General features: G+C 38.6%; 1 protein-coding gene across 9 annotated transcripts in view; it reads left to right on the top strand.

Annotated features, from left to right (window-relative positions):
- Positions 1 to 27,802, top strand: part of KATNAL1 (katanin catalytic subunit A1 like 1) — a 106,388-nt gene that overhangs the window by 58,910 nt on the left and 19,676 nt on the right. For 5 of the 9 annotated variants that reach the window (XR_008618978.1, XR_008618975.1, XR_008618974.1 and 2 more), the window contains 4 exons: positions 1,057 to 1,191; positions 15,160 to 15,286; positions 16,660 to 16,883; positions 20,717 to 21,593. Coding sequence is in view for 1 of the 9 variants with exons in the window: in XM_055089363.1 (XP_054945338.1) it covers positions 1,057 to 1,191; positions 15,160 to 15,286; positions 16,660 to 16,858 (461 nt within the window). In the remaining 8 variants the exon portion in view is untranslated. Of the gene's footprint in view, positions 1 to 1,056; positions 1,192 to 15,159; positions 15,287 to 16,659; positions 16,938 to 20,716; positions 22,127 to 27,802 lie in introns of those variants that run through there. The other 4 variants (XR_003682623.1, XR_008618977.1, XR_008618980.1 and 1 more) reach the window with 4 other exon arrangements.

The raw sequence follows: 27,802 nt of genomic DNA, 5'->3' as shown, positions 1-27,802 counted from the left end.
TTGTGGCCTTCAGGGAGCTTACTATTTAGATCAAAGCCTTTAGAGATGTGGCTCAGGGTCCCAGGGGTCTTTAAGACTCTTTTAAAAGGTGTGCAAAGGCCAAACTATTTTCATAGTAATATCAAGATGTTATTTACCTTTTTCACTTTCATTCTCTCACAAGTCTCATTTTTAATTTTTAATAATAAATGTTGATATACTACATGTACACAAAAGCTCTTTGGAGCTGAATAGTCTTTAAGGGTATAAAAAGGATTCTGGGACCAAAATGTTTGAGAACCACTGATCTAGTTGAGAAGCAGGCACTTCACAGACAATTACAATACATTATGAGTTCTGTGGTAGAACTAAACTCTGGGTGTAGTGCAAACACAGTACGAGAGGTACCACCCGGACTAAGGGAGTCATAGAAGGGAATAGCCAACTTGGGCTTTGAAATATAGGTAGAAGTTATTCAGACAAAGAAGAAAAGGCTTTGGGGAGCCATTGGAGGAAGAGAGTGATGGGCCCAGAGCTACTTTTTAGAGATATATCACTCTGGTAGTTGTATGGTGAATAGGAGATTATTTCAGCAAATTATGAGAAAACATAAAGTGTGTTTAAAAAAAGTATATATATATATATATATATATATATATATATATATATATATATGTGTGTGTGTGTGTGTATCCACAGTGCATTGTTTTAAAATAGCTGTGGTTATCCACCAACCTCAGATACTAATTGAATACTTAAAACGTGTGTTGCATACGGTGCCAGGCACTATAAGATACATAAAATAATGTAGTACTAGGAGTTCCTTCCCTCAGTGAGTTAACCGTCTTAATTTCTGTTAAAGTGTAATATGAGAGAAAGGAGTGACTGTGTTGTGTTTGTTCTGTAGTTATCTGTTGATTTGTCTGGTTCTGACACCATCCAGAGGTCAAAAGAACTGCATCATGTTCGTCATTGAGACTACCACCAAGCCTGTGGCTGATGCTTAGAAATGTTAGTTGAATGAAAGAATAAAGGACTGTAAGAAAAACACTCTTCTTTCCCCGTTACTCTGTATAGGAGTTGGAGGAGCTTTAGAGAATGATGATCCTTCCAAAATGGTTATGGTATTGGCTGCTACTAATTTCCCATGGGACATTGATGAAGCATTGCGAAGGAGATTAGAAAAAAGGATATATATACCTCTCCCAACAGGTATGATGCCTTCCTTTTACGATATTTTGATCTTTCTTTTACTCTCTATTACATTTTTCTATTTCTGTAAGTCTTTATTCCCTTGGCATTCTGCTTAAAGAAGTTTATAGCATCACAAAACCCATTTGTTATTTATGGAAACAGAGGCCGCAGTACTCTGCTGAAGTTTCTTACATTCAGAGGAGTGGTTGTGTTAGTAAGCTGATAGGACATCTAAGTTTTACTTTTATTTATTTATTTATTTATTTTTAATTAATTCTTTTGGCTGCATTGGGTCTAAGTTGCTGCGCACAGGCTTTCTCTAGTTGTGGCAAGCGGGGGCTACTCTTCGTTGTGGTGTGCGGGCTTCTCATTGTGGTGGCTTCTCTCGTTGCGGAGCACAGGCTCTAGGTGCGTGGACTTCAGTAGTTGCAGCACGCAGGCTCAGTAGTTGTGGCACATGGGCCCTAGAGCGCACAGGCTTTAGTAGTTGTGGCGTGTGGGCTCAGTAGTTGTGGCATGCGGGCTCAGTAGTTGTGGCTCATGGGCTCTAGAGCGCAGGCTCATTAGTGTGGTGCACGGGCTTAGGTGCTCCACGGCACGTGGGATCTTCCCCGACCAGGGATCGAACCCCACGTCCCTTGCATTGGCAGGCAGATTCTTAACCACTGCGCCACCAAGGGAAATCCCTAAGTTTTACTTTTAAACTTGAGTCTTCATTAAAACTTACGTGATACAAGTTTTTGTCCTTGTACTACAAAAAACAATGTACGTTGATAAGAGTGTGAAAATTTAAAAACATTTTTATAATGAAAAAAACTTCAGTGATTAAAAATAAAGTTCTCTTGGGATCTTTTCAAGTATGCTGCTTTGAGAAACTATTTCATTCTGTTGATGAATGTTGACATTTTCATAAGTGAGTTTTTTCTTTTTATATTGAGATAAAATTTACATACAGTGTGAAATGTACAAATCTTAAGTGTATAGTTTAATGAGTTTTGACAAATGAATACTCTTGTTTAATCAATACCCTACTCAAGATGTGGACATTTCTTTCACCTCAGAAAGTTTCTCTGTGCCCCTACCAGTTGATTCAAACCCCTAACAGTCATTCCCCTTCCTGATTTTTAACACCATAGATTAGTTTTACCTATTATTAAACTTCATATAAATGGAATCATGACATATGTACTCTTGTGCGTCTGGCTACTTCCACACAACATAATGTTTCTGAAATTCATCCATGTGGTTACATGTATCAGTAGTTTATTTGCGGTGTGATTACAAGACAATTTGTTTATTCTCTTTTTGATGGACGTTTGAGTTATTTCTAGTTTTTGGCTATTATGAATGAAGCTATAAATATTTTTGTGTAGATCTTTTTATAGATGAATGTTTTCAATTCTTTTGGGTAATATAGATAAGAAGAGAATAGGTGGATCATAGGGTAGGTATGTGTTTAACTTTATAATGCTCAAACCATTTTCCTAAGTGGTTGTACCATTTTATACTCTCACCATCAACGAATAAGAATTCCAATATTCCACATTTTTGCCAACATTTGGTATCACCAGTATTTTAATTTTAGTCATTCTAGTAAGTGTGAAATGCCATATTTTCTTTGAGTTTGTGGTTTGCCTTTCAATTTTCTTTATGGTGTCTTTTGATAAGCAGAAGTGTTAATTTTGATTAAGTCCTCTTGTCAGGTTTTTCTTGTATGGATAGTGCTTTTTGTATCTTCAGAAATCTTTGCTTACCACAAGGGGTCAAAGGTTTTCTCCTATATTTTCCTTTAGAAATTAGAGTTAGATCTGTGATCCATATTGAATTAATTTTTTGTATATGTGTCAATTGGGAGTTGAGTTTCATTTTTTTCATATGTATATTGAGTTGTTCTAGCATCACTTGTTAAAAGGAGTTTTATTTTTCCATTGAATTACTTTGGCACCTTTGTTGAAAATTATTTTGCTGCATATGTGTGGGTCTATTTCTGAATTCTCTGTTCTGTTCCACTGATTAAAAAAACATTAGATATAGGGTTATCCTGTCAGGTTATCTATTTTTCATTGCGTAGGCTTTGGTAGTTTGTGTTTTTCAAAAAATGTGTCCCTTTCCTCTAGGTTGTCAGGTTTATTGGGATTTGACCTAATACAAACATGGAAGCTGACTAAATGGTTTATGTGAGGCTGTTGATTTCATGTCTGGTTCTGGAGCCTGAAGTCAGTAGGGAGGGCAGTAGGAAGAGAAGATGAAATGGTGGAAACAAGAACAAACTGTAACCTGTGGGGATGAGCTGGAACTCATGAGGATAGACTGGAACCCGCACTGGGCTCTCATTGCCTCTAAGAGTTACAACTTTAGACAATAGGCCTCAGCTGCAAATGCTCTTCATGCCCTGAACTAACTTTCTGAGTTGATTTCAGTTCTGCCTTTCACATCTCGTCCATAATGACTGATGTGGTCCCCACTAACCCAGAACTATGTAATGAAGAGAATTCTGAGAAGTGAAATTCTAGCTTCACTGAAGTTGACACAGTACAAATCCACACACCTTATTTTCTGTTTTGTCTGTATGATCTATAATAATGGCTCAATTTTCATTCCTAGAAGAGGTAATTTGTGTTTATCCCTGTTGTTCTTGATCATTCTTGCTAGACGTTTATCAGTGTTATTAATCTTTTCAAAGAACCAACTTCTTGCTTTGTTAATGTTCTGTTTTGTATTTCATTGATTTTATCTCTTCTCATTTCTCCCTTATACTCCTGAGTTTAATTTTCTCTTTTTTTATGAAGTTAGAAACTTAGACTGTTGATTTTAAACCTTTCTTCTTTTTTGTTTAATATAAACATTTAAGGTTGTATTTCTCTTAAAGCACTGCTTTGGCTTCATCCCACAAATTTTGTTATATTTTCTTTACTGTTCAATTAGAAATATTTTAAAACTTTCCTTTTTCATTTTTTCTTTGACTCTTGAGTTATTTAGAAGTATGTGGTTTAGGGAATTCCCTGGCGGTCCAGTGGTTAGGACTCCATCCTCTCACTGCTGAGGGCCCAGGTTCAGTCCCTGGTTGGGGAGCTAAGATCCCACAAGCCGTGAGGCAAGGCTGAAAAAAAAAAAAAGAAGTATGTGATTTAGTATCCAAATATTTGAGGATTTTCTAGATGTCTTGTTGTTGTTGATTTCTACTTTAATTCCACTATAATTAGGAACTACTCTGTAAGATGTCAATTTTTGAATTTTGTTGAGATTTTATGATTCAGCATATAGTGTATCTTGCTGAATGTTTCAGCTGCAGTTGAATAGAATATTTATTCTGTACTTGTTGAGACAACGTTCCATAAATGTCAACGTTAGATCAAGTTGTTGTGATAGTATTGTTTAAATCTTCTAGATCCTTAATGATTTTTTGCTCTGGTTTTTTCTATCAATTATTGAGAGTGGGTGGTTAAACTCTTTAAGTATGATTGTGAATTTGTTTATTTTTCACTTTAATTCTGTAAATTTTTGCTTCATGCAGTTTGAAGTTCTGTCATTAGGTACATAAACAGTTATTATTATATCTTCTTGATCCTTCTACCTTTATGAAACATCTCTTCATCTCTGATTAAATCCTTTGACTTGATGTTTACTTTGATATTAATATAGCCTCACCATCTTTCTTTTGCTACTGTTTGCATGATATATCTGCTTCCTTCCTTTAACTTTCACCTTGTACGTGTTTGTATTTGCAGTGCAGTTCTTGTAGACAGCATATAATTGGGTCTTACTATTTGTGTAGTTTATCTTTGCTTCTTAATTGGAATATTTTGTCCATTGAAATATAATGTAATTGTTGATAAGGTTATGTTTAAGCCTGCCATTTTGCTGTTTGTCCCTTTTGTTTGTTTGTTACTCTGTACCTCCTTTCTTAATTTCTTTTAATAGTTGACTATTTTTTAGTATCCATTTTAATTTCCATATTAGCTTTTAGCTATACTTAACTGTATATTTTTTAGCAGTTACTCTAGGGATTTACAACATGCATCTGTAACTTATTACAGTCACTGTAGAGCTAATATTGTACCACTTCATGTAAAATGTAAGAACCATTTGCCTCCCCCAGCCTTTGTGCTATTTTGTCATGTATTTTACATCTGCATACATTGTAAATCCAAACATATAATGGGGCTTAAATTGTCAGTTCAAACTTAAATTAAGAGGAGCACAAATAGTAGTCTTTTCTATTTACTGACATATTTCATCCACTGCTCTGCTTTCTTTTAAGGTTCAGGTTCCCAGCTGGGTCTGTCCCTCATTTGTCTAAAGAACTTCATTTAGTAGTTAAGGTCTGCTAGCATCAGATTCAGTTTTTGTTTTCTGAAATGTCTTTATTTCACTCTTATTTCTGAAGGCTGTTTTTGACTGATAAATAATTCTGGGTTGGAAGAGGGCTTTTGTTTTGGTTTTTTTCTCTCAGTGCTTATAAAGATATCATTCTGTAATCTTCTGGCCTCCATTGTTTTTTTCATGTGAGGTCAGCTGCCATTCCTATCATTGTATATAATATATCTTTTTCCCTCTGGTTATTTTTTTTTATTTTTTATTTTTTGCGGTACGCGGGCCTCTCACTGTTGTGGCCTCTCCCGTTGCGGAGCACAGGCTCCGGACGCGCAGGCTGAACAGACATGGCTCACGGGCCTAGCCGCTCTGCACCATGTGGGATCTTCCAGGACCGGGGCACGAACCCGTGTCCCCTGCATCGGCAGGCGGACTCTCAACCACTGTGCCACCAGGGAAACTCTGGTTATTTTTTAAAATTCAGCTTTATTGAGGAATAATTTATATATAATAAGCTTTATCCACATAAAATTTGATGAGTTTGACAATTGCATACAGCCATGAAACACACCACAATCAAGATGCAGAGCATATCTTTCATCCTGAAAGAATTTCTTATGCCCCTTTGCCATCCATTCTTCTCTCCCCAAAACACTTCCCACCTCAGGCAACCACTGATCTGATTTTTGTCACTATAGATTATTTTGAATTTCACATAAATAGGATCATACAGTATGTATTATTTTGTGACTGGCTTTTTTCACTCAGCATGATTATTTTGAGATTCATCGATGTTATTGTTTTTTATTGGTGAATAGTATTCTGTTATATGACCGTACCACAGATTATTTATCTATTCTCTTATTGATGGATATTTAGATAATTTCTAGTTTGGGACTGTTATAAGTAAAGTTGCTATAAACATTCATGTTCAGTTCTTTGTGTAGACATATGTTTTCATTTCTCTTGGATAAATACCTGTGAGTATATGTTTAACTATAGAAAACAAGCTGGTATTTTCTTGAGTGTTTGTCCTCTACAGTTGATTTTTTAGATATTCTATTTATCATTGTTTTTCAGCAGTTTGACTATGATGTACCTCTGTGGGGTTTTCCTTTTATTTATCCTGCATGTGTGTTGGACTTTCTGATATTGTTGCACAGATCACCGGGACTCTGTTAAATTTTTTTTCAATCTTTTTTCTTTCTGTTCGTCAGGTTGGTAGTTTCTGTTCACTTGTCTTCATGTTCACTGACACTGTTTTCTTCTGCCATCGCCAATCTGCTTTTAATCCTGTCCAGTGAATTTTTCATTTCAGATGTATTGACATTTTGCAAATCTAGCATTTCTGGTTTTTTTTTTTTATAGTTTCTGTTGCTTTGCTGAATTCCTCATCTGATCATTGATTTTGTGTATATTTTCCTTTAATTCTTTGAGATGTTTCTCTCCAAAAGGTGGAGCTTAATTCCCCTCCTCTTGAAAATGGATTGGACTTAGTGATTTGCTTCTAAGGAAAAGAATATGGCAGAAGTGGTGCCATATGACTTCCAAGGCTAGATCATAAAAAGGATTAAACCTTTTTATCTGAAGGCCATCTGCTGATAGAATTCCCTCTTGCTCTGGGGACCTCTTTTGTTCTGTTCAGGCCTTCAGCTGATAGATTGAGTCCCACCCACATTATGGAGCACAGTCTGCTGTACTCAGAGTCCAGCAACTTAAATATTAATCTCATCCAAAAACACCTTCACAGAAACATCTAGAATAATGTTTGAACGGATATCTGGGCGCTGTGGCCCAGCCATGTTGACACATAAAATTAACCATCACAGACCCTAAACTAGAATTTTCTAGCTAAACTGCTCCCCAACTCCTGATGCTCAGAAACCGTGAGGGTAATAACTTGTGGTTTTAAGCCACTAAGTTTTAGTATAATATGCTGTTCTGAAACAGGTAATTAATATACTACTTTATAGTTTTTGTCAGCTAATTCGAACATGTGGAACATCTGTTTCTATTTGCTATTTAAAAAATTTTTTGTTTATCGGTCACATTTTTCTGTTTCTTCACACATTCAGTAATTTTTATTGTATGCTCTACATTTTAGAGTCTGGATAATGTTGTTTTCTTTTAAATGGTGTTGAGATTTGTTCTGGCAGGCACTCAAATTATGGGCAGAACTTAAAAAGTCACTTTGCAGTTCTTTACTGTCTGTTGGCTAATGCATGAAAACAGTTGCCTGTTATATTTTAATAGTTGTTTACCATAGAAGGAGAAGTCTGATACCATTTTTTTTTTTTTTTTTTTGCTGTATGTGGGCCTCTCACTGCTGTGGCCTCTCCTATTGTGGAGCAAGGCTCCGGACGCACAGGCTCAGTGGCCATGGCTCACGGGCCCAGCCGCTCCGCGGCATGTGGGATCCTCCCGGACCGGGGCACGAACCCGCGTCCCCTGCATCGGCAGGCGGACTCCCAACCACTGCGCCACCAGGGAAGCCCCCATTTTTTTTTAAGGATGGCCAGAAGTCATAGCCTCACCTATGACTTTTGAAACTTAATTATTGTAATATATTCCTTATTCACTTTTGCAACTGGATCTCAAGGGTGTATATAAATAATTGGTAGATTTCTCGTTCACAGATTACATCTTGTATTGTCTTTACTGACTGCTACTACATATTCTATTAATTCTAATAATATCATTACTTAAACAGAAAAAATTTTCTTAAAATAATGCTTAACTTACTAATTGAGCTTACAAAATCATAAACTTATTTAAAGCAATAATGGAAGTGATTCAAACTGTCCTGAAATATTACTACTCCCAGAAGCAGCTCCTTAGCGTCTGGCTTGCTCTTGTATTAGTCACATGAAGATTTGAAATTTGAGTGGTTTATTATCACTTCCGATTTAATAAATTTCCCTTTCTCTTTCCCCCTTTTTTCTCTTCTTCCTTGCTTTCTAAACAAAATATGTGTATGACACCTAGTATATTTATATGAAATCTTTTAATTTTGCTATTGTGCACAATGATTATAAATAAAAAATTAATACTGATGGGGAAAATAAAAGCTTTACTACTTGAATTGACATCATATGAGCTTTTGTACTTTGAACTTTATTTCACTATAACAGACAGAAAAAATATAGTTAGAAAAAAAATTGATGATAGGAATTTTATAAACCGCTGAGGAAAGCTTGGGTTGGGGAGAAAGATATTCTTTATGGTACAAAGGTAGGAATTCAGCTTTCTTTGAAATATTGGAGAAGAACATAGACCTGGCTGACTATTGGGATTTTTTCTAAACTTGTTTTCCTTTATGAAAAGGTTATGTTATAGGTAATGGTAAAGGTAATAGTCATTATAGGTAATGACTTTTAGGTGCTTCTCTTTGCTCATTACTAGTCTGAATGTGTGTACCTCATGACCATAGAACTTGAGAAATTGCTTTCTCCTGAAGGGCTCCCAAACACATAATCATAATTAGAACTCCACCCTTTCTAACTTCTTCTTTTATCTGTGTTAATTAATTTCACAGGTGTTTATTTAGCTCTTTGCTATCTGAAAGACATTTATTAGGTACTGTGGGAATATAAAGTGTACAATCTTTGTCCTTAGAGAACTCACCGTGTGGTTGGATGGGGCCATACACCTACCCTAACTGCAGGGAAACAAGGGAGCATGTGATACCGGAGTTGCCCATAGTATTTTTGGGGTGGAAACGTGGAATAGTAAATTCTGACCGAGGTGCTTAGGGGAGACTTCACGGAGGAAGTTGCGTTTTTGCTGAATTTCCATAGAGAAGGACAGAAACAAAGGCATGGTTGCTTGAAAGTGAATGGACAGCTGTTGTGGCCAGAGCATCTGGTGGGATAAAAGGGTCTGGAAGAGACAGAACTATAAAGAAAATTTGGAAAGATGAGAGAACTGAAAGAATGATTTGGAAATCTAGGGTAAAATTAATGGAAAGAAAAGTAGATTATATTAAAGTAAAAAAATTGAAGGACATTTTATGAACAAAAGCAACCATGAAAAGCAATTTTTAGTTGGAAAAGGCAAGAAGTATAAGAATGAAAATAGATAAAACAAGGAAAGCCACCCAAAAAGGCATATTGTAAGTTATGTAATTTACATAAAGGAATATGTAGATTTCTTTAAGATTGCGAGGCAATTAGAACTTGATGGCAAGACAGTGTATCAGTTACTCTTGCTGTTTAACATACCATTCCAAACAGTCTTATTTTGCTCACAGATTCTGGGATCAGGAGTTCGGATAGGGCACCACAGGGATGGTTTGTGTCTGTTCCATGATGTCTGGGTCACCACTGGAAGATCAGCAGCTGAGGGTGACTCCACATCTGGAGCCTGGCATCGTCTGGGATGTCTTCACTCACACGCCTGGTGGCTGAGGCCTGGGCCCTCAGGTGGAGCTGTCTTTCTGGAGCACCTCTGTGTTACTTGGGGTTATTCCATGTGGCCTGGGCTTCCTCAGGCATGGTGGCCTCAGCTTGTCACATTTCATACGTGGTAGCTCAGGGCCCCAGGTGTGATTGTTCCACCGGAAAAGGTGGAAGGTGCATTGCTTCTTATGACCTAGCCTTGGGGGTCATGTAGTGTCACCTCTGCTGTACTCTGGGTTGAAGCATTTACAAGCCCACCCATTTTCAAGAGGAGGGGAATCAGACTACCTCTGGGTGGAGGAGTGGAAGGCCACATTGTAGAAGCACGTGTGGGAGGAGAGGCTCTTGCACCATGTTGGTAAATACAATCTGCCATAGTCAACAGATGGAAGAAGTCAGATAACAGGGAGAGGTGGAGCTTGGCCTTACACCAAGTCTCTTCTTACTTTATGCATCTGAATTATGGCAGCAACCACTGCTCAGCCTAATGAACTCCTTTCTCCAGACCCCTTCATTTAGTTATGTTTTGCTTTTAGGCTAACCTCCCTAAACCACCACGGCATCACAGAGTCTCTTAGACTCTGAGTGATTCTTATTTCCTATCACATCAGGGTCAGAGTACTTTTTTTTTAAACTATAAGTTCATACCTTATCTATCCTATTTGTGTCTATTTGCATTTCTTAATACTGTGTTGTACTTTTCTACTTAACTTTCTTTTCATTCGTGCTTCTTCCTACTTCCATGTCATAATTTATGACGCTCTCATTTCCCAGATTGTTCTCCCTCTTCCTTTGTATTTAAATTTTACTGATTTTTCAAAGTCGACATGAAAGCATACCAATTCTATGAAGTCTTCTTTGCCCTAGTCTCTCTCCCTGTGTGGACTTCACTCCCCTGGGTGTTTCCTCTGTGTTATCTAACCCCCAGGTGGTCCTTAACAGAAGGGATCTGGCTTTTCTCTGTCTCCCTCTAATCCTGTTTGTTGATTGACTGAAGGTGGTGTGCGTGATGGGGCAACCGCCATTTACTGAGCGCTGCCTGTGGACCGGGCTTTACGTGTATTAGCTCCTTTAACCCTCACATCAGGCTTGTGAGGTAGATTCTGTTCTTATCTTTACTTATGAGAAACTGAGGCCCCAAGCAGTTAGGTCTACTGCCTGGTGCAGCAGAGCAGGGATGTGCGCCCCGGCCATCTGGCCCCAGAGCACACGTTCCTTATCTGTCGTGCTGGACTGCCTCCGGTCCTCAAGAAGAAGTTGTGTGATCCATCTAACAGTGTTTATTTGAATTTCAAACGTGTATTAACTTGGTTATGTAGCATTGGCAGTTCTTTATACTGTTGTTAGCACGTTAACCCCTCGTTAAATCCTTTCACAAGCTTATTACATATCATTAATTCAGTTTTATAGAGATGATAAATCCTGCTTAGAATCTTCTAACAAGTCATTGGTACAACCGGTGTTAAAAGTTATTTTTCCCAAATCATAGTTACTAGGGAAGAGGAGGATGCTTCCTACTAAGCTTCAGTCCCACCAGGCCCTCACTTATGAGCAGGTTTATGCTCCAAAGTTCATTTAAGTTGACTGTCAGGAGCTCTGTTTCTGGGGGCGAATGCGTTCTATTAAACTTGATGCTTTAGGTTCTCAGGGCAGGCCACGGTAGAACATTTTGATTTGCAAATACAGTGGTGTTCTCACATGGGAACTGAGAGGGCAAAGTGATGTTCGTTGACTAACATCCACCTGCTGTGTGTGGAGCTCTTGGGCTGAACTCGGAGCTTCCCCTGCGGCATGCGGCGCGCCAGCACCTCGCGCAGCAGCGGCCCTGCGAGCTCCCTCCCTTCCCCATCTTCCTTCCCACACCCCTCTGGCTGACCACCTGAGCGGAGGACTTCCTGGGCCCGCACCACCTGTGGGTGCCCCTGCCCACTGCAGGGGGGCATGTGGCTGAAGATGGTCAAGGATAGGAGCTCCCGAGGCGGAGGGATTCTGGCTGGAGGTCGCAATTTTCTAGTCACACGCGGATCCTGCCTACTTGCTGCTTCTCTTTTCACCCTGGCTGCTCTTTGCGTTGCTCCGCTCCGTCTTACTTCAGGTGTGTGCGTGTGCGTGTGCGTGTGTGTGAGAGGGAGTGAAATATAACTCAGATACAGAAAAATCTGTTAGAATGTCACTTTATCCAATAATTGGCAAAGCAGACAACCATCGAGCCACCTGCTGGGACAGGAAGTGGAGCCGTGTCAGGCCTCCGACACTCCTCGGTACGTTCCTCCCCGGCACAGCTCCCTTCCTGCTCCTGCTGGTAACCACGGTCACCCCTTTTATGGAGGTAATTTATTGTGTTTCCTTATAATTTTATCACCTAGTAACGTATCTCCCCCGCAACACAGTTTTACCTCCTTTTAAACTTTACGTAAATGAGTCACGTTAATTGTGTTCATTTGTAGCTTGCATATTTTGCTCAGTGTGTTTTTAAGATTCATCCGTGTTGTGACATGTAGAGGCAGCTCGTGTTTGTGGCGGCGTGCTGTTCCATTGTATTAGTTTGCTAGGGCTGTCACCCACAGACTGGGTGACTTAAACAAGGGAAACTTATTTTCTCACAGTTCTGTAGGCTACAGGTCCGAGATGACGGTGTCGGCAGGATTGGTTTCCTTCTGGGGCCTCTTTCCTTAGGTTGTGGGTGGCCATTTTCTTTTAATGTCCTCATGTGGTCTTTCCTCATGTTGTGTGTCTCTGTGTCCTGGTCTTCCTGTAAAGATGCCAGTCATATTGGATTAGGGCCCACCCATCTGACTCATTTTACCTTGATTACCTTTTTAAAGGTCCTGTCTCCAAATACAGTCACATTCTGAGGTATCAGAGGTTAGAGCTTCAGCATAAGAATTTGGCGGGGGACACAGTTCAGCCCATAACATCCATTATGTGGTTATGCCGCAATTATCCGTCATATTTTTTGATGGACGTTATGATTATTTCCAGTTTTAGGCTATTATACTGCTATGAACGAACATTCTCCTACGTGTATAATGGTGCAAGTGCCTAAGTGTCTTTAGGCCAGGATGGAGCATTCCATCCTCGGAGTGAATTGCTGGGTCATGCTGCATAGCTGAAACATCAGTGGATAAATCCAGTCTGTCTTCCAGAGTGGTTGCTTCGGTTTACACTCCTCCCAGCAATGTATGAGAGTTGCCCTTGTTTCGCATTTTTCCACCACTCGGTATTGTCAGACTTTTAATTGCGTACCAGCCTTTTGGTGTGCAGTGCTTATTGCGGTTTCATTTGTATTTCCTATATTATTAAAGAATTTGAACATCTTTTCGTTTATTGATTGGCCATTTTGATTTTGTGATATATTTGTTCAAGTTTTTTGTCCATTTTTCTATTAGGTGGTCTGACTTTTATTGATTTGTAGGAAGTCCTTAAATATTCTAGATATAAGTTTTTTGTTAAATCTGGTGTAAATATTTTCTCAAACTCTGTAGATTGTGTGTTTTCACTGTTTTACAGTGTCTTTTGATGAATAGGCGTTCCTAATTTTAACGTGGTCAGTTTATCCGTCTTTTTCCTTGTAGTCGATTTTTTAATGTGTCTTAAGAATATTTACTGTGAGGTCATTAAGATAGATTCCTGTTTTATCTTCTAAAATGCTTATAATTTTGCATCTTATGTTTAGATCAGTAATATATCTGGCACTGATTTTTATGTATGGTGAGGATGACCCCGTCCCATTTTCTCTGTGAGTGGTCAGTTCTGGTATCGTTGATTGAAAAGACCCTCCTTTCTTCCGCTGTCCCGAACCCCCTGTGTCACAAAGCAGGTGCCCATAATGTATGCTCTGCTCTGCTCTGCTCCTAGGCTCTCCATGCTGTGTCACGGATCTGCTTGTCTCTCTCTGCAAGAGTGTTAGACAGATTTGAATCCTATTGCTTTGTAGTAGAGCAGTTCCTCCTGCCTTGCTCTTGTTCTTCCAGAGTGGCTTGGTTATTCTTGGGTCTTTCCATTAACATTTTCATATCTGCCTGTCAGGTTCCACAGACAGACCTGTTGGGGTCTTCATCGGAATGCCTTAAATCTGTAAGATCATCTGGGGGGGAATTGTCAATGTCATGAAAGACAAAACAGAGTAACACTGGGGAACTGTTTGAAGAAGACTAAAGAGAGACAGTAACTTTAATGTAATGTGTAATGGTTTTTAAGAAAGTAATAAAGGCCTGGGACAAATGCGGACATTTTAATCTGGATTGTGTATTAGATGATACTAATGTACCAATGTTAAATTTCCTGTTAAGTGTGATGATTGTATGGATACCTTTGTTCTTAGGAGATACATGCCGAAGAATTCAAGGTAGAGTGTTGTGTTGCCTATAGCTAGCCCTCAGTTCATAAACGAGAGTGGGGAGGAGAGGAGAGGGCAAGGCAGTGATAACGGCAAAATGTTGACAATTGTTGGTGAATCTAGAGAAAAGGTAAAGGAGTGTTCACTATTTTTTTTTTTTTACCTGAAGATTTAAAAATTTTCAAGATAAAAATTGGGAAAATTAAATTTCATTTTGTATATCAGGAAATCGTAGAGAGCCGGATCCAAGCTAATTTTGCATTATCTTAGTGTGCTCTATTAAGCAGATTTGTCACAAAAACTGATGGTGAAACAGCAAGCAAGATTGGTTATTAAAAAATTCTGTTTGTTTCAGTTTACTCGATACACATGTCAGTCATATTGGAACAGCAAATGTCTGTGGGCCGGCTCTCCAAGTAAAAAATATATTAATAAGCGTTTTGTGCCAGTTGCTGATTGCTAGGAAAAGAAAACTGGACTTTTATAAAATACTGATTAGAGTTCTGGAAATCTTTTCCTATGTCATACTAAAAGGTGAGCAAAGTAACTCATAGGAGTTACACTCCATGCAATCTAGTTTCATAAAGCTAGGCTAAGTATTTCTTTTACAAAAGCATTTCTGGTGCTTGAATACTAATGTTTTTATTTTCCATAAAGGATCTCAGACCCTTTGTTCTCATAGCAAGTATCTTCACAATCTGTTCGAAAAACTCTGAGTTTTGTTTCAATTATTAGTTATTACAGCCAAGGCACACAGGAAGTTAAATGATTCCACTAGTCATGCAGTGAATTAGTAATATTAGTGGACTCACAGTTGTTGACTTTTCTTTGCATTAGACTCTTTTCTTTTCCTGAATGTTAAACAGGTGATTTCTTATCAAAATGATTTTTAAAGTAAAACATCTAATAATAACAACAAAAAAAATCTTCTGACAGCAAAAGGAAGAACTGAGCTTCTGAAAATCAATCTTCGTGAGGTTGAATTGGATCCTGATATTCAACTGGAAGATATAGCAGAGAAGATTGAGGGCTATTCTGGTGCTGATATAACTAATGTTTGCAGGTATTTTTTTTTTTTTTTATCAGGAGGACTTGTCTTAAAGTCAGTGTGCAGTTGACCCTTGAACGATGAAGGTTTGAACTGTGTGGATTTTTTTCACTAAATATATACCGTAGTACTACAGGACCTGCAGTTGGTTGAATCTGGAATTGTGGATAAGGAGGAATCGCTCGTTCAGAGGGCTGACTATAAGTTATTCCCGGATTTTCAACTGTGCCAAGGGTCTGCACCCCTAAGCCCCGTGTTGTTCAAGGGTCAACTGTAGTTCACCTTTTATAGCCTTTGATTTTTAAGAAATTGTTTTGCCTAACTTGGTAATAAATGACTTTGACAACCTAAGGTTTAATTTAGCCCTAAATTGGAGACCAGCTGCATCAACATAAAATAATATCATTTTGTTTTGGTTGGCATTATTTTACTACACGCAGATGAACAAAGGTGATCAATTTTATGTATATATGTGTGTATATATATATATATATATATATAAATAAATTTCCCTTTCAATTTAGTGACATCATAACTTTTAGACAATTCACATCACTCAGTGAAGAGGATTTGTTTTTAATACTTAACTTCCCTAACAATACTTAGATTGACATCAGTAGCCTTTCTTTAAAACCATAACATCTGTGTTACTCAATTTTTCTACGAGTGTTTGTCCTATACGCGTGTCAGTTTAGTGGCACTCAGTAAGCTCACAATAGCTTCTACTATTACCATAGTAAAATGTATAAAAATGTGACGTTTTGGTTGGCTTGGCTGCCTAATAGCTTTTTCGCGAGTAGTAGTTGTACACTTCTCCCTAACCTGCGTGATTATTTACAAGTGATCAGAATAAGCTGAAAACAGGATCCAGAGAAGCCAGATTTTCTCTCTTCACTTGCCCACAAATTTTCCATGTAGGGAATTCCACACCCACTATATTTAGATATATTCATGCTCCAGAGAGAGAGAGGTTCCTGGCTTTACCTCCTCTGATTAGGTTGTAGACAAACTGGGATAAGATTTGAGTTACCTTCACATTAGCCGTATGTTTATTTCCAAGTATGCAATTCAGTATTTCGTAATTCTCCTTCAGTTTCCTAGACTTCTGGGCTGTCTTTGAGGAGCAAGTGGGGAAAAGAAAATTCAGTACCATCTGAGCCCAACCTAGACTTTCAGGATTCATTACAGTACTTTTTATGTTTAAGTCCTTTGCATCCTGTTTTAACCTTTCCTGAGCCCTCAGGATGTCTCTGAAGTAGAAAATTCTGAGCAGCATGGTAAAAACATATAAAATGATCTTTTGAATGTTTTCCCTTAACATTATCACAATTGAATATGTTTAAAACATTTGCAACAATAAGTATTCACTGATTTTGGTATATTTTTAGGGATGCCTCTTTAATGGCAATGAGACGACGAATCAATGGCCTAAGTCCAGAAGAGATCCGTGCACTTTCTAAAGAGGAACTTCAGATGCCTGTTACCAAAGGAGACTTTGAATTGGCTCTTAAGAAAATTGCTAAGTCTGTCTCTGCTGCAGACTTGGAGAAATATGAAAAGTGGATGGTTGAATTTGGATCTGCTTGAATTTCTGTCAGCTCTTTCATTTCTGGTATTTTTGTTTATAAAATGTGAAGAAATTTCCAGCAATTTTTTTAAAAAACAGGTTTGGAACTTTACATTGGAGAGATTTTCTCTTAAAGAAAAAATTTAAAACACAAAGAACATACATATACTTGAGAAGTAAGAAAAGCTTACATAGAGAACCTGATATCCACATATCCATGCATTATAGTTGCACACCCTAACCAGAGTATCGGGGGCTGAAGAAAGCGACCAGTGTGCTATCATAGAAACTTGTTTACAGAAAATGTCGAAGGAGCTCTGTTTCTCACTAGCGTTCATTGTTTTTTAGTTTTTTCTATTCTTTGCTCTGAACATGAGGGACCTATATCTGTTGGCTTTTAACATCAAAACTGGGTTTGTGTCAGATCTATTATTTGTTGTTAAGAATTATGGTTTTGGATTAAATAATGAATCTGCTAGTTAAACCTTTAGAATTCACCTACTACTGTGAGAGTCTATTATATAGTTTGAATTTTCCCCTCCCTTCCCGCACCATTCCCTCTACTAGCTATTTAATCACTTATTGAGCTTTATGGGGGAATAGCCTCATGCTTTGTGGTTTTTGAATCCGTTTGCCAAGTGGCTTCTCCGGTATTTTTTTTGCTGGCAATATTTCATATTGGAAGGGTGGAAAGAACATCATGTTTGCGTAAGATGCTCTTTTTCATTCTAGACTTCTGAGTTTGTTTTCACTTTTCTTTCAATATGTTCAACAGATAAACCCTTGATTTTCCTCAGCTCAAACACTGTTTTTTGCTGAATTTGCCTTTCATATTCTAAATAAATGCTTTGGTATTCTAAACAAGTCCACTCTCTTGTGGCTAATGCAAAACAAACAAAGCAAAATCTTTATGCTTTTCGAGACAGCTTGTTTATTAACAAAATAACATCGTGCATAATGAACAACGAACATTTCAGAATCATTCCTTGTCTAGGTTGAGTGCTTGTATGCACGCTAAGATTAGGTTAGAAATATGACATGACCATTCTTTTCAGCAGGAATTAGACCGTAGAAGGAGGCCAGGAAAGGAGAGGCCATGTATCTAGTCAGAAGTAGAGTAGCCTAGTGTTAGTTTTTAAAAATTACATTTATCCTGTTTTGATTGGGCAACCTCTGCTTTAATAGTCAAGCTTTAAAAAATTTGTGTTTGATGATATCCTGAATTTTCAATTTTGGACAGCAACTACTAGTTTAAAACCAAAAATAACATATAGCTTTTTTGACAGTTAACGATAAACTCTTAGCAGCTTCCTTAAGAGATTTCTTCCCCCTACTTAGAACTATATACCACAGTATTCATCTAATGCTTTAAATTACCCCCCTTTCCTCTGAGGCATAGATTTATAAGAGTTAAAATCATGAGATATCATGATTTTATTTTAATTGATTTAGTTCATCTTAAAAGTTGAAATGAGAGAACTTTCCTGTTATTCATGAACTTTTAAAATAAAGAAATAAATAATTCCACTAAGGTAATCTTGCAGACTATTGCCATCCAGTAGGTTATTTTTTTCCTGAAGTCCTAGGGGCAGTCATTAAAACCTTAGTGTTTTGGTTGCCAAAACTTGTTTGCATAGTTTAGTTGATTAGTCAGACCATTTTTCTAGATTTCGTGTTATTTGTCTTGGCTTACATTTCCATTTTTTTCTGAATTCTTCATGCGTAATAACATGGTAATTCTGATTTTTAAAAAACTATCGGTTGAGCAGTATTTGGAGACTCAAGCCTCCTAGGAGCTTACCTTTACTGTGTTGAGTCAGTCCGGTGTGCTTTTTTATTGCCCTTGTTTCTCATTTTGCTCTGTCAGTGGATGGTGACTGCTTTGTATGTATTAACCCCTTAAAGGGCCCTGAGGAGATCCCCAGGGCGTTCTGTCCAGCCTTTCCTGCACGTGGCATGTACGTTGTCTTTATCGCAAGGCTGTGTTGCCTTACCCAGAATGAGAGAATTTTTGTGCTTTATTTTATTTTTTCTGTTGTATTATCAAATTAGAAAGATTTGGTTCCTTTAATTCATCTGAAAACCTGAGTGTCGGGTGTTCTTCAACACAGTGATGTCGGGACTAAGTTTTCTACACTTCTGTCTCGCAGAGATCTGATCAGACGGTCCTCCAGTTTAGGAGGCTCATGTCGGTGGCTTGCTGTGTACCTGTCCCTTGGGTGGGCGCTCTGAGGCCACAGAGTTGGACCAGGCAGTGCAGTACCGACTGGGCACTTCCTGTAATTACACCGTCTAGCTTCTGGCTCCAACTAATGAAACGATTTCAGTTTATAAATGGAAGGCACAGTAACCTGCATGTTGCTTTGGAAAGATAACATATAAAAGTTTTTCTCTCTTTAAATTTGCTTTAAAATTAGAAGTGGTATCCATTTGCTTGAACAACAGAACTATTATAGATCTTGGCTATTTTCATGAACAATTTTTGTCATTTCCCAAGCTACATGTTTATTGTAAACACATACAGATGCAATTATGGCAAACACGTAAACATGTTACGTGTTTATTGCAAACATTTTGCTTGCACAATTCCTTTATTTTTAAAAGGAAATTAATATTAATGGAATGTGCCAGACAAATGGCTCTCTAATGTAGGCTGAAACCTTCCAGTAATCCACGTAGAAAATAGACGATGGCATCCCAGACTTTATCTTCAGCCGGCAGCAGTGTGGGCATTGCAGAATGACCAAACACGCTTTGCGCTTGGACCTCTACCGCCCAAAATGCCGAGACAGCTTGCAAGAGGTAACATGTTGTGGTCTAGCTGCCTAACCGGGGGATTCGTTTGGGCTCCAGAGACTGCAGTTTTTATGATGTGATATTTGTCCAAAAATTGGCTGAAATCACTAATTACTCAAAAAGCGAGCAAGCAAGCGTCTGGTGAATCTACCGTAAAAAAACATACATCTACATCAGGGAAAATGTGTGTCTACAGCCCAGATTTTCAATGTAAGCGTCACTCTTTCACTTCGCTACATGTAGCCTGACTCTTTTGAAACAGAAAGTATTGATACTGTAGGTTTTGAACAGCTTGAGTTTGTTTGAATTCCCTCCTTGGAAGTTTCTGTATACGCTGCCGTATCCCTGCTGAGAACCATGGACCAGTTGGCGCAGTTCTGTTTCACTTTCCTTACCCTAACAGCCTTGAGGTAAAGGGAAGGATGAGGCAGGTATTGCTTGTCATGTGGGCTTTGGCTCCTTCTGTGTTGTCTTGATTATTGAATCTTTAGGCATAATAGCAGATTCCCACTCCTCCTTTTCTCTTGTGAATGATAAGTTACCTCAGGGGTATTTCCTGTGTGATAGGCATAAAATGTTAAGGGTAATTGCTGGCCTTTTCCAAGAAAGGGCCACTTTAACCATATGAAGAAACAATAGTAATCCTTCTTTTAACATTTGCTTTGTATCTTCTGTTCCATAATGGTTTTGATTGTGTAGTAGTTTTTACATACCAGTTAATTTGTGATGTACATAATATTTATGTGAATCGAAGAATCTGTCACAATAGAAAAGGGTAGGAATTATAGTCGGAGGGCGTGTTAGGGGAATACAAATATTTAAACCCCAAATGTTTTATTCTTATCTCCGCTAATCAGTTTTTTTGCAGAAAAAGCTAAAAACTGTAATAATTACTATGTTTACTTATTTATACTTTTAAATTAGGCTTTTCGTACTTATTTATTTGATTTTTTAGGACATGTGCTTTTAATATTGTTTTCTCTTGTGAAAACTATATGAATATTTAAAAATAAAGTCCCTAGGATAACACATATGTTTTTAAACATTCACAAATTAACAATAATTCTTTGAATTTTTATTAGGTTTTTTGGCTCCAGACAACTCTTTAACTTTGGGAATATTTCTCAATCTCCAGATGACTTGTTAATAAAAACAGGAAAAATATTAAGGTAACGTCATCACATTTATTCTTTTTATTTTACCTTTCTCCTTTGTTGATTGATTTTATTTTATATGTATAGAAATAACCTAGATTCTGCTTTGTCACCAGCAGTGTGTAGGTTTCTGTACATATGGAAATTTGGTAGGGAATTAACGTGGAGGTTTTCCTCCTATGAAAGGACTCCCATTTGATTTTATGTTCAAAATTATAAAATGCACTTTGGTTTTACAACCTCTGAAATGACTAAATATTGCCCTTTGGAAAACCTGAGTCTTTGCGCGTGTTATTTCCAGAGTCTACCTCAGTCAAACAGGCTTAGTTTTAGGTGCGAATGAATTGGAACCATATTGAAATTCATTTCGTCATCTACTATACCTATGTGTTCGTCTAAGCGCTTCCTTCTCTCTCCTCTCTCACTCACTTTTTTTAACGCTGAAATTCCACTTGAAAATATTTGTTGTTCTTCCTCTGGGAAAGCCATATATTCCAAGTGAAGCCTCTACAGAACGTCTGGGTGAGTCTTCCCCTCTTTGCTGGGACAGCTTCATCACTCGATGTGCCTCATGTTTCAGACACAACACACCTCCTCCCGTTTTCTCATAGCTTCATAAATACAAACTCATGTGACAGCATTAAAAGTCTCGGGACCTAACCGTTCCTGTACAAGGACCTAAGTACTTCATGGAAACACACAGAGGTGGATACATGACATGTCTGTTCACACGGCAGCAGGGCAGCAGGCGTCGCCTTCGGTTAACATCGTGCGGACACGGTGTCCAGCGAGATCACTATGTGCTGTAAGTGTTTTGTTAAGATTTTTGTTTCAGTGTCTGTCTCCCAGTATTCTGAACCTAATTTAAAGAAAAGGACGTTTCCAAATTGTATTTATTAAATGTGCTTTTCCTTACATTTTGTGCGGCTACATCACTAGCTTCATGAGCTTAGCTGTGTCTGTGCATAGGTTGTAGTTTGGTAATAAATTTCTAGAGTGTGGCTTGTCGGTGTTTTCTTTGTGGTTCGTATTTGATCTGCAGTCGCTGGTCCACTTGTTGCCGCCAGCGGGAGTAACAAATCCCTCACGAGTAAGGGATGACTTTTTCCGGAGTTTCAGTTCTTATAAAATCACATATTGTGAACCTGACGTTTTGTGTTTGCCGTGCATTATGCTAGTAATTTCAAGGTTGATGTGGGTAAGATAAGAATGGCTTTTCAATTAATTCTAACTGGTTTAACAAAGACACGTATTTGTGTAGCACCATTGCAAAGTGGATGTTCCATGAGGTGAATTTTCCGCATGACTGTGTCTTTTTTTTTTCTTTCCTGTTTCCATTTTTTTTTTTTAACATCTCTATTGGAGTATAGTTGCTTTACAATGGTGTGCTAGTTTCTGCTGTATAACAAAGTGAATCAGCTATACACATACATATTTCCCCATATCTCCTCCCTCTTGCGTCTCCCTCCCACCCTCCCTATCCCGCCCCTCTAGGTGGACACAAAGCACCGAGCTGATCTCCCTGTGCTATGTAGCTGCTTCCCCGTAGCTATCTGTTTTACATTTGGTAGTGTATATATGTCCATGCCACTCTCTCACTTTGTCCCAGCTTACCCTTCCCCCTCCCCGTGTCCTCAAGTCCATTCTCTACATCTGCGCCACATGACTGTGTCTTATGTTATGAATTCTCCAAAACTTTTTTTAGTTCACAGGCTTTATTTTTTGAGCAATTTTATGTTTACAGAAAAGTTAACCTGTATATGAGGAGAGTTCTCATATACTTCTCCCCGCCCCCCGCCATTTCCCCTTTTATCAGTATCTCGCTTTAGTGTGATTTGCTTGTTTTAGTTGGGTCAGTATTGATTATTGCTAAAGTTCATAGTTTATATTACAGTTCATTGGGTTTTGACAAAAGCATAATGTCCTATATGCACCATTACAGTGTCATACAGAATTGTTTCACTGACCTAAAATCCTCCCTGCTTTGCCTGTTCACCTTTGCCCCTCCTCTTAACCCCCGGCACCCACTGATCTTTCTACTGTCTCCGCAAATTTGCCTTTTCCAGAATGTCATATAGCTGCAATCATGCAGTATGTACCCTTTTTAGACAGGCTTCTTTCACTTAGCCATATGCATTTCAGGTTCCTCCTTGTCCTTTTGTGGCTTGAGAGTTCATTGCTTTTCATCATGGAATAATACTCCATTGCATGGATGTGCCAGTTTGTTTATCCATCACCTACTGAAGGGCATCCTGGTTGCTTCCAGGTTTTAGCATTTATGAATAAAACTGCTATAAACATTCCTGTGCAGGGTTTTGTTTGGACATAAGTTTTCAACTCATTTGAGTAAATACCTAAGAGGACTGTTGGTGGAATGTATGGTAAGAGTGTGTTTAGTTTTGTGAGAAGCTGCCAGACTGCCTTTCAGAGCGGCTGCACCATGTGCGTCCCCACCAGTGATGAGTGAGTGTCCCTGTTGCCCCGCCTCCTCTCCGGCATTTGGTGTTGCCAGGGCTCCGATTGTGCCACGCTGATAGGTGGGTCGTGGCTTCTCATTGCTGTTTTTTTTTTTTTTTTTTTGTGGTACGTGGGCCTCTCACTGTTGTGGCCCCTCCCGTTGCGGAGCACAGGCTCCGGACGCGCAGGCTCAGCGGCCACGGCTCACGGGCCCAGCCGCTCCGCGGCACGTGGGATCTTCCCGGACCGGGGCACGAACCCGTGTCCCCTGCATCGGCAGGCGGACTCGCAACCACTGCGCCACCAGGGAAGCCCCTCATTGCTGTTTTAATTTTCAGTTCTCTCATGACGCGATGTTGAACATCTTTTCATATGCTTATCTATTTTTAATTGGTTTTTATTGAAACCTTTCTAAAAAATACCACACTTGTTCTCTGACTTTGTAAAGTAGAGAATTTGAACGTAACCTTTTCTTTCTGATTCAGAGTTCTCCTTGTGATGTGCTACCCTCAGCAGCTAGTGGAGGGACAGCAGGGCTTTTCTGCCTGTCACTCAGTGGTCTTTGAGTTTTGGTGTTTGCTTCTGTAGCATTTTTACTCTTCTGTTATCAGGCTGTCAACCTTTATTTCTCTTCCAATTTCCGACCTGCAGTCTTCAGTGAACCTAATGAAAAGAAACAGTTGTTAGGCGTGTTAGAACTGCGGGTAAATTAGGAGTACAGCCATTTGGGGATGAGGAGTGATCGGGAGGTCTGTTCTTTGAGCGTTCGTGTTTGTGTCATTTATCTAGGACATCTGTGCCCTTTCTAGCTTTATCTTTAGTTCCCAGAGTGTTCCAGGTAGACCAAGTGTGAAGTAGATATTTATGCATCATTATTTTGTCATGTAGTTGTATAATATTTATAGCTGGAACGCACCTAGCAACAATTTAATTCCGTGGCTCCACTTTTTTGCTTGCTGTCACCATTGAGGTTTTGAGCTCTTAAAGGATATGAAGAAAAAGAATGAGGTACAAAATTAATTAAGGACAAAAGTAGGACACAGGTGTGGCTAGGGCCTTCCCTTCAGTCCTTCAGGCGTGTGGCCAGTGCCGCCTTGAGATGGCTCACGGCAGAGCACCCTGGAGTGCTAGGGGGCCTGCTCGGGGCCACGAGTTCAGGTGGAAACGGCGAGGGAAGATAGAAGCGTTGCCTGGCCAGCGGCAGCTGCTGCCTTGCAAATGGATGGGTGGAAAGGCAGGGTGGGCTCAAGTCTCACCTGGCTGATTGCATCAACCCAGGCTCAGATTCAGGAGACCGGTGCACCGTGCTTTCCTCCCTGCCTGCCTGGGTATCACCACGGTCAGCTGCTCCTGGCCCAGCAGACCCGAACCTGGGAGCAAATGACTTGGTCCAGTCCCCTCGTGTCACAGGTGAAGGAACTGTGCCCAGGGAGATTTTAAGATCTGTGTTCAAGATCACATTCTGAACTGGGATATAGGACTTATATCCATTTCTGTTAACAAATGCTGCACGTAAGGTATAAAGAAAGCAAGCCAGACAGGGGAACATTTATTAAGGACCTTAAAGCCTCTGCGGCATGGTGCCAATACAGACTGTTCACCTAAGTTGATGATAGTTAAGAATAAGAAGTATCAGATAAATTAACATCATAGGACTGGCGCTAACATTTGTAATGTTTACTGTATGCAAGATACTGTACTTTTATTGCTTTATTAAATCCACACATTAGTTCTAAGATGTATTTACTATTATTCTCTTGTTGTAGAAGAAGAAACCGAGGCTTATAGAGTGATTTGCTCTAGTCATTTGACTCCTAAGAAGTAGAAGAAGGAATGAAACCTAAGTCAGTCTAGTTCCAGAGCCCAGTCCTTTGCCATATTCCAAGGTTACTTTCAACAACGTTAAATGCAAAAGTACTCAATTCTTGAAATAAATATGTTAACATTCACCCATTTTTCTGAGGTTATTAATCACCGTTTTACCGTCCCTTTCCTGTAACGCTTTTTTTACCAGGAGACTTTCGGGCAGACTACAGTGATATATTCTGTTACAGTATTTATGTTTATAATAATAGGAAAAAACAATGGCTTGTGTCGTGGGGTTAACATGACTTTGGGAATATTGTTGCCCTATGTTATATCAGAGTGTAAATATACAGCTATTTCTTTTTCAGGGCTGGTTTCATGAAATGAACTGCTCATTCTAAGAGTTTCCATGAATCATATTTAAATCACCAACTTAAGCGATATAGAGCTCAGTCGTTTATTTTTACTAATAAGATTCCTGACCGTGTTCTGCACAGAGGGCGGCAGCTCCAAAGTCCTCAGCTGTACCTATGGTCGCCATCAGCTACCAGGAGAGCAGCCCCGTGTACTTGCCCTGGCTTCAGTGTCCGTATTTGAAGAACTACCCCAGAGCTGCGTTTAGCTCTGAACGTTCAAAATGCTTTCAATCAGCACATCTTAAATAACTTCTTTCAACAAATAACTAATCATGGTATGACTACTGTATTCCATAACATAAATCCTAAACTATAGTGTTAGTAATTAGTGTTGTAATTAGAGATGGGTGAATCAAGCTTCATTTGGGATTTGTAAAATACCTCCAGCTATTTTTCAAACATTCTGAAATATATTTTATAACATTTCTCAAACATACTTTACCAAGCATATTTCCTTTAATTTTTAAACCCTTGTGTATTTCAAGGTGAATTCAATCCATAAGTTTATGATTCATTTGTGCTTAACTCATAGAAATTATTTTTTAAGAACAACTTGGTTTCTAAGGCCTTAGGAAACCCTTCTCACGAAATCTGTAAGCCATTAAAAGCCTTTTCCCCAATCAAACATTTTTTCCTCAAAGATAAATGTGTGTGAAATGTTTTAGTTTGGTTTACAATGCAGAGCCCACGTTTCAAAATCTAAGCTAGTTCTGAATTTAGTACAAGTTATTCTGCCTCTACTGTAAGAACTGGCTTCATTTGTGTCTCTTCAAAGCACGTCTCTGTAAAGAGCTGGTAATAACAGTGCTCTCTTGAAAACCCAGTGCACCAGCATTCCATGCCGTCTCCCGGAGTTGTAGCACAGGGGACAGACATGCGTTGATCAAACACAGCAAACCGAATTAGCTGTTCATCAGGGATCTGTCGTGTGCTGAATGTGTATACATGTTTGTACGTATTCAGATATACAGGTACACACTCATAAAAATGCTTAAGTCCTTGTAGGTGTTCAGATATACATGTACACATTCATAAAAATGCTTAAGTAGGTTGTCTTTTTTGTTTTGACATCCATTTAGAAATTCTAACAAGATGATGTTGTATTCTGGATTAAATTAATAATTTACTGTGAAATGACCGTAATTGTTCTCATCTCTCTTCGAAGAGAACTGTTTTTCACCTGAGACTTAGTTCACAGGTTTCTGTTGCCTAGCAGTGGGTCTTTGAGAACAGCTTCTTGTGTAGTTTTAAATGAACGGGTTGATGGTGTGAAATCTTCTTAGAAAAAGTAAGGTTATTGCAGTGAAGGTAAAAGGAAATATGCTGACAACTAATTGGACAAAATGTCATCCAGCACAGCGGCTCTGGAAGAGATTTGCAGAAACATAGCAACATAAGAATGGACTTCACTCAAGGCAGCTAGAAACTGCATCCAGAAATATTCATGGTAAAAGAAAAGCACATTTTCCTAGTTTCTCATTAGGGAATGGTATGAAATACAGATTTGCTTATCATAAGAAACAGCCTCTTTAGTTCCTATTCTTAATGAAAACTCTTTTTTCCCCTGATTTTTTTTTAGTGTGGGATTATTAAACAATGAAAACATCTTTTCTGTGCTTTTCAAAGTATACCAGTTTCTTATGTATTTTATTAGTTTGCACTATAAATGAACTTTTACTATTTTAGAAAAATCTTTTATGATAGATGAATTCCTTTTGAAATTTAGCACCTGAATTTTTCTTTATTCAAACTAAAATGAAAAACCTCTTGCAGGAAGGGAGACTTTTACCTTTCGCTTTTATGTGATAATTATTTTACTTTACAAAGGAAATATGCTTACAAATTGATTAAGGTGGTTTTTAAAGAGCAGTATTTATAGAAATCCAGGCAGTGCTTGCCCGCCCTCCTGCCTCCTAAAAGCCCTCGGCCTGAAAGTCAGTCGCGGCTCTTGACCTCATTGCATGTGCCGTGTAGGGCAGGATTGTGCTGGTCATTTCGTGTGACCTGGGACAGTGCTCTACAAACTCATGTGACGATGCCTCTCCAGCAGTAAGATGTTTGTGAGTTTTACACGATAGTTTACACTATATTACGATATATTTACTATATTGATAATCTACAGAATATTTGTAATTTATAAAAATATGCACAAAATTAGAAAATTTAAGGACTGTAAATATGAAAACATGAAAAATAATTTTATTGGCACAAAATGCCCTCCAAAAATCATGAATAATATTTTTATCGAGAGCCATGAGATTAAATATGGTTCATTTTTTAAAAAATACCTTGGGCTAGACTAACTAGGTACAGCGATTTAGTTAATTTTAGGGCT

This window comes from Physeter macrocephalus, chromosome 13 (genome assembly GCF_002837175.3).
Source record: "Physeter macrocephalus isolate SW-GA chromosome 13, ASM283717v5, whole genome shotgun sequence".
Lineage (NCBI taxonomy): Eukaryota > Metazoa > Chordata > Mammalia > Artiodactyla > Physeteridae > Physeter > Physeter macrocephalus.
Note: the sequence above shows the minus strand (reverse complement) of the source record. Positions and strands in the feature narration are given on the sequence as shown.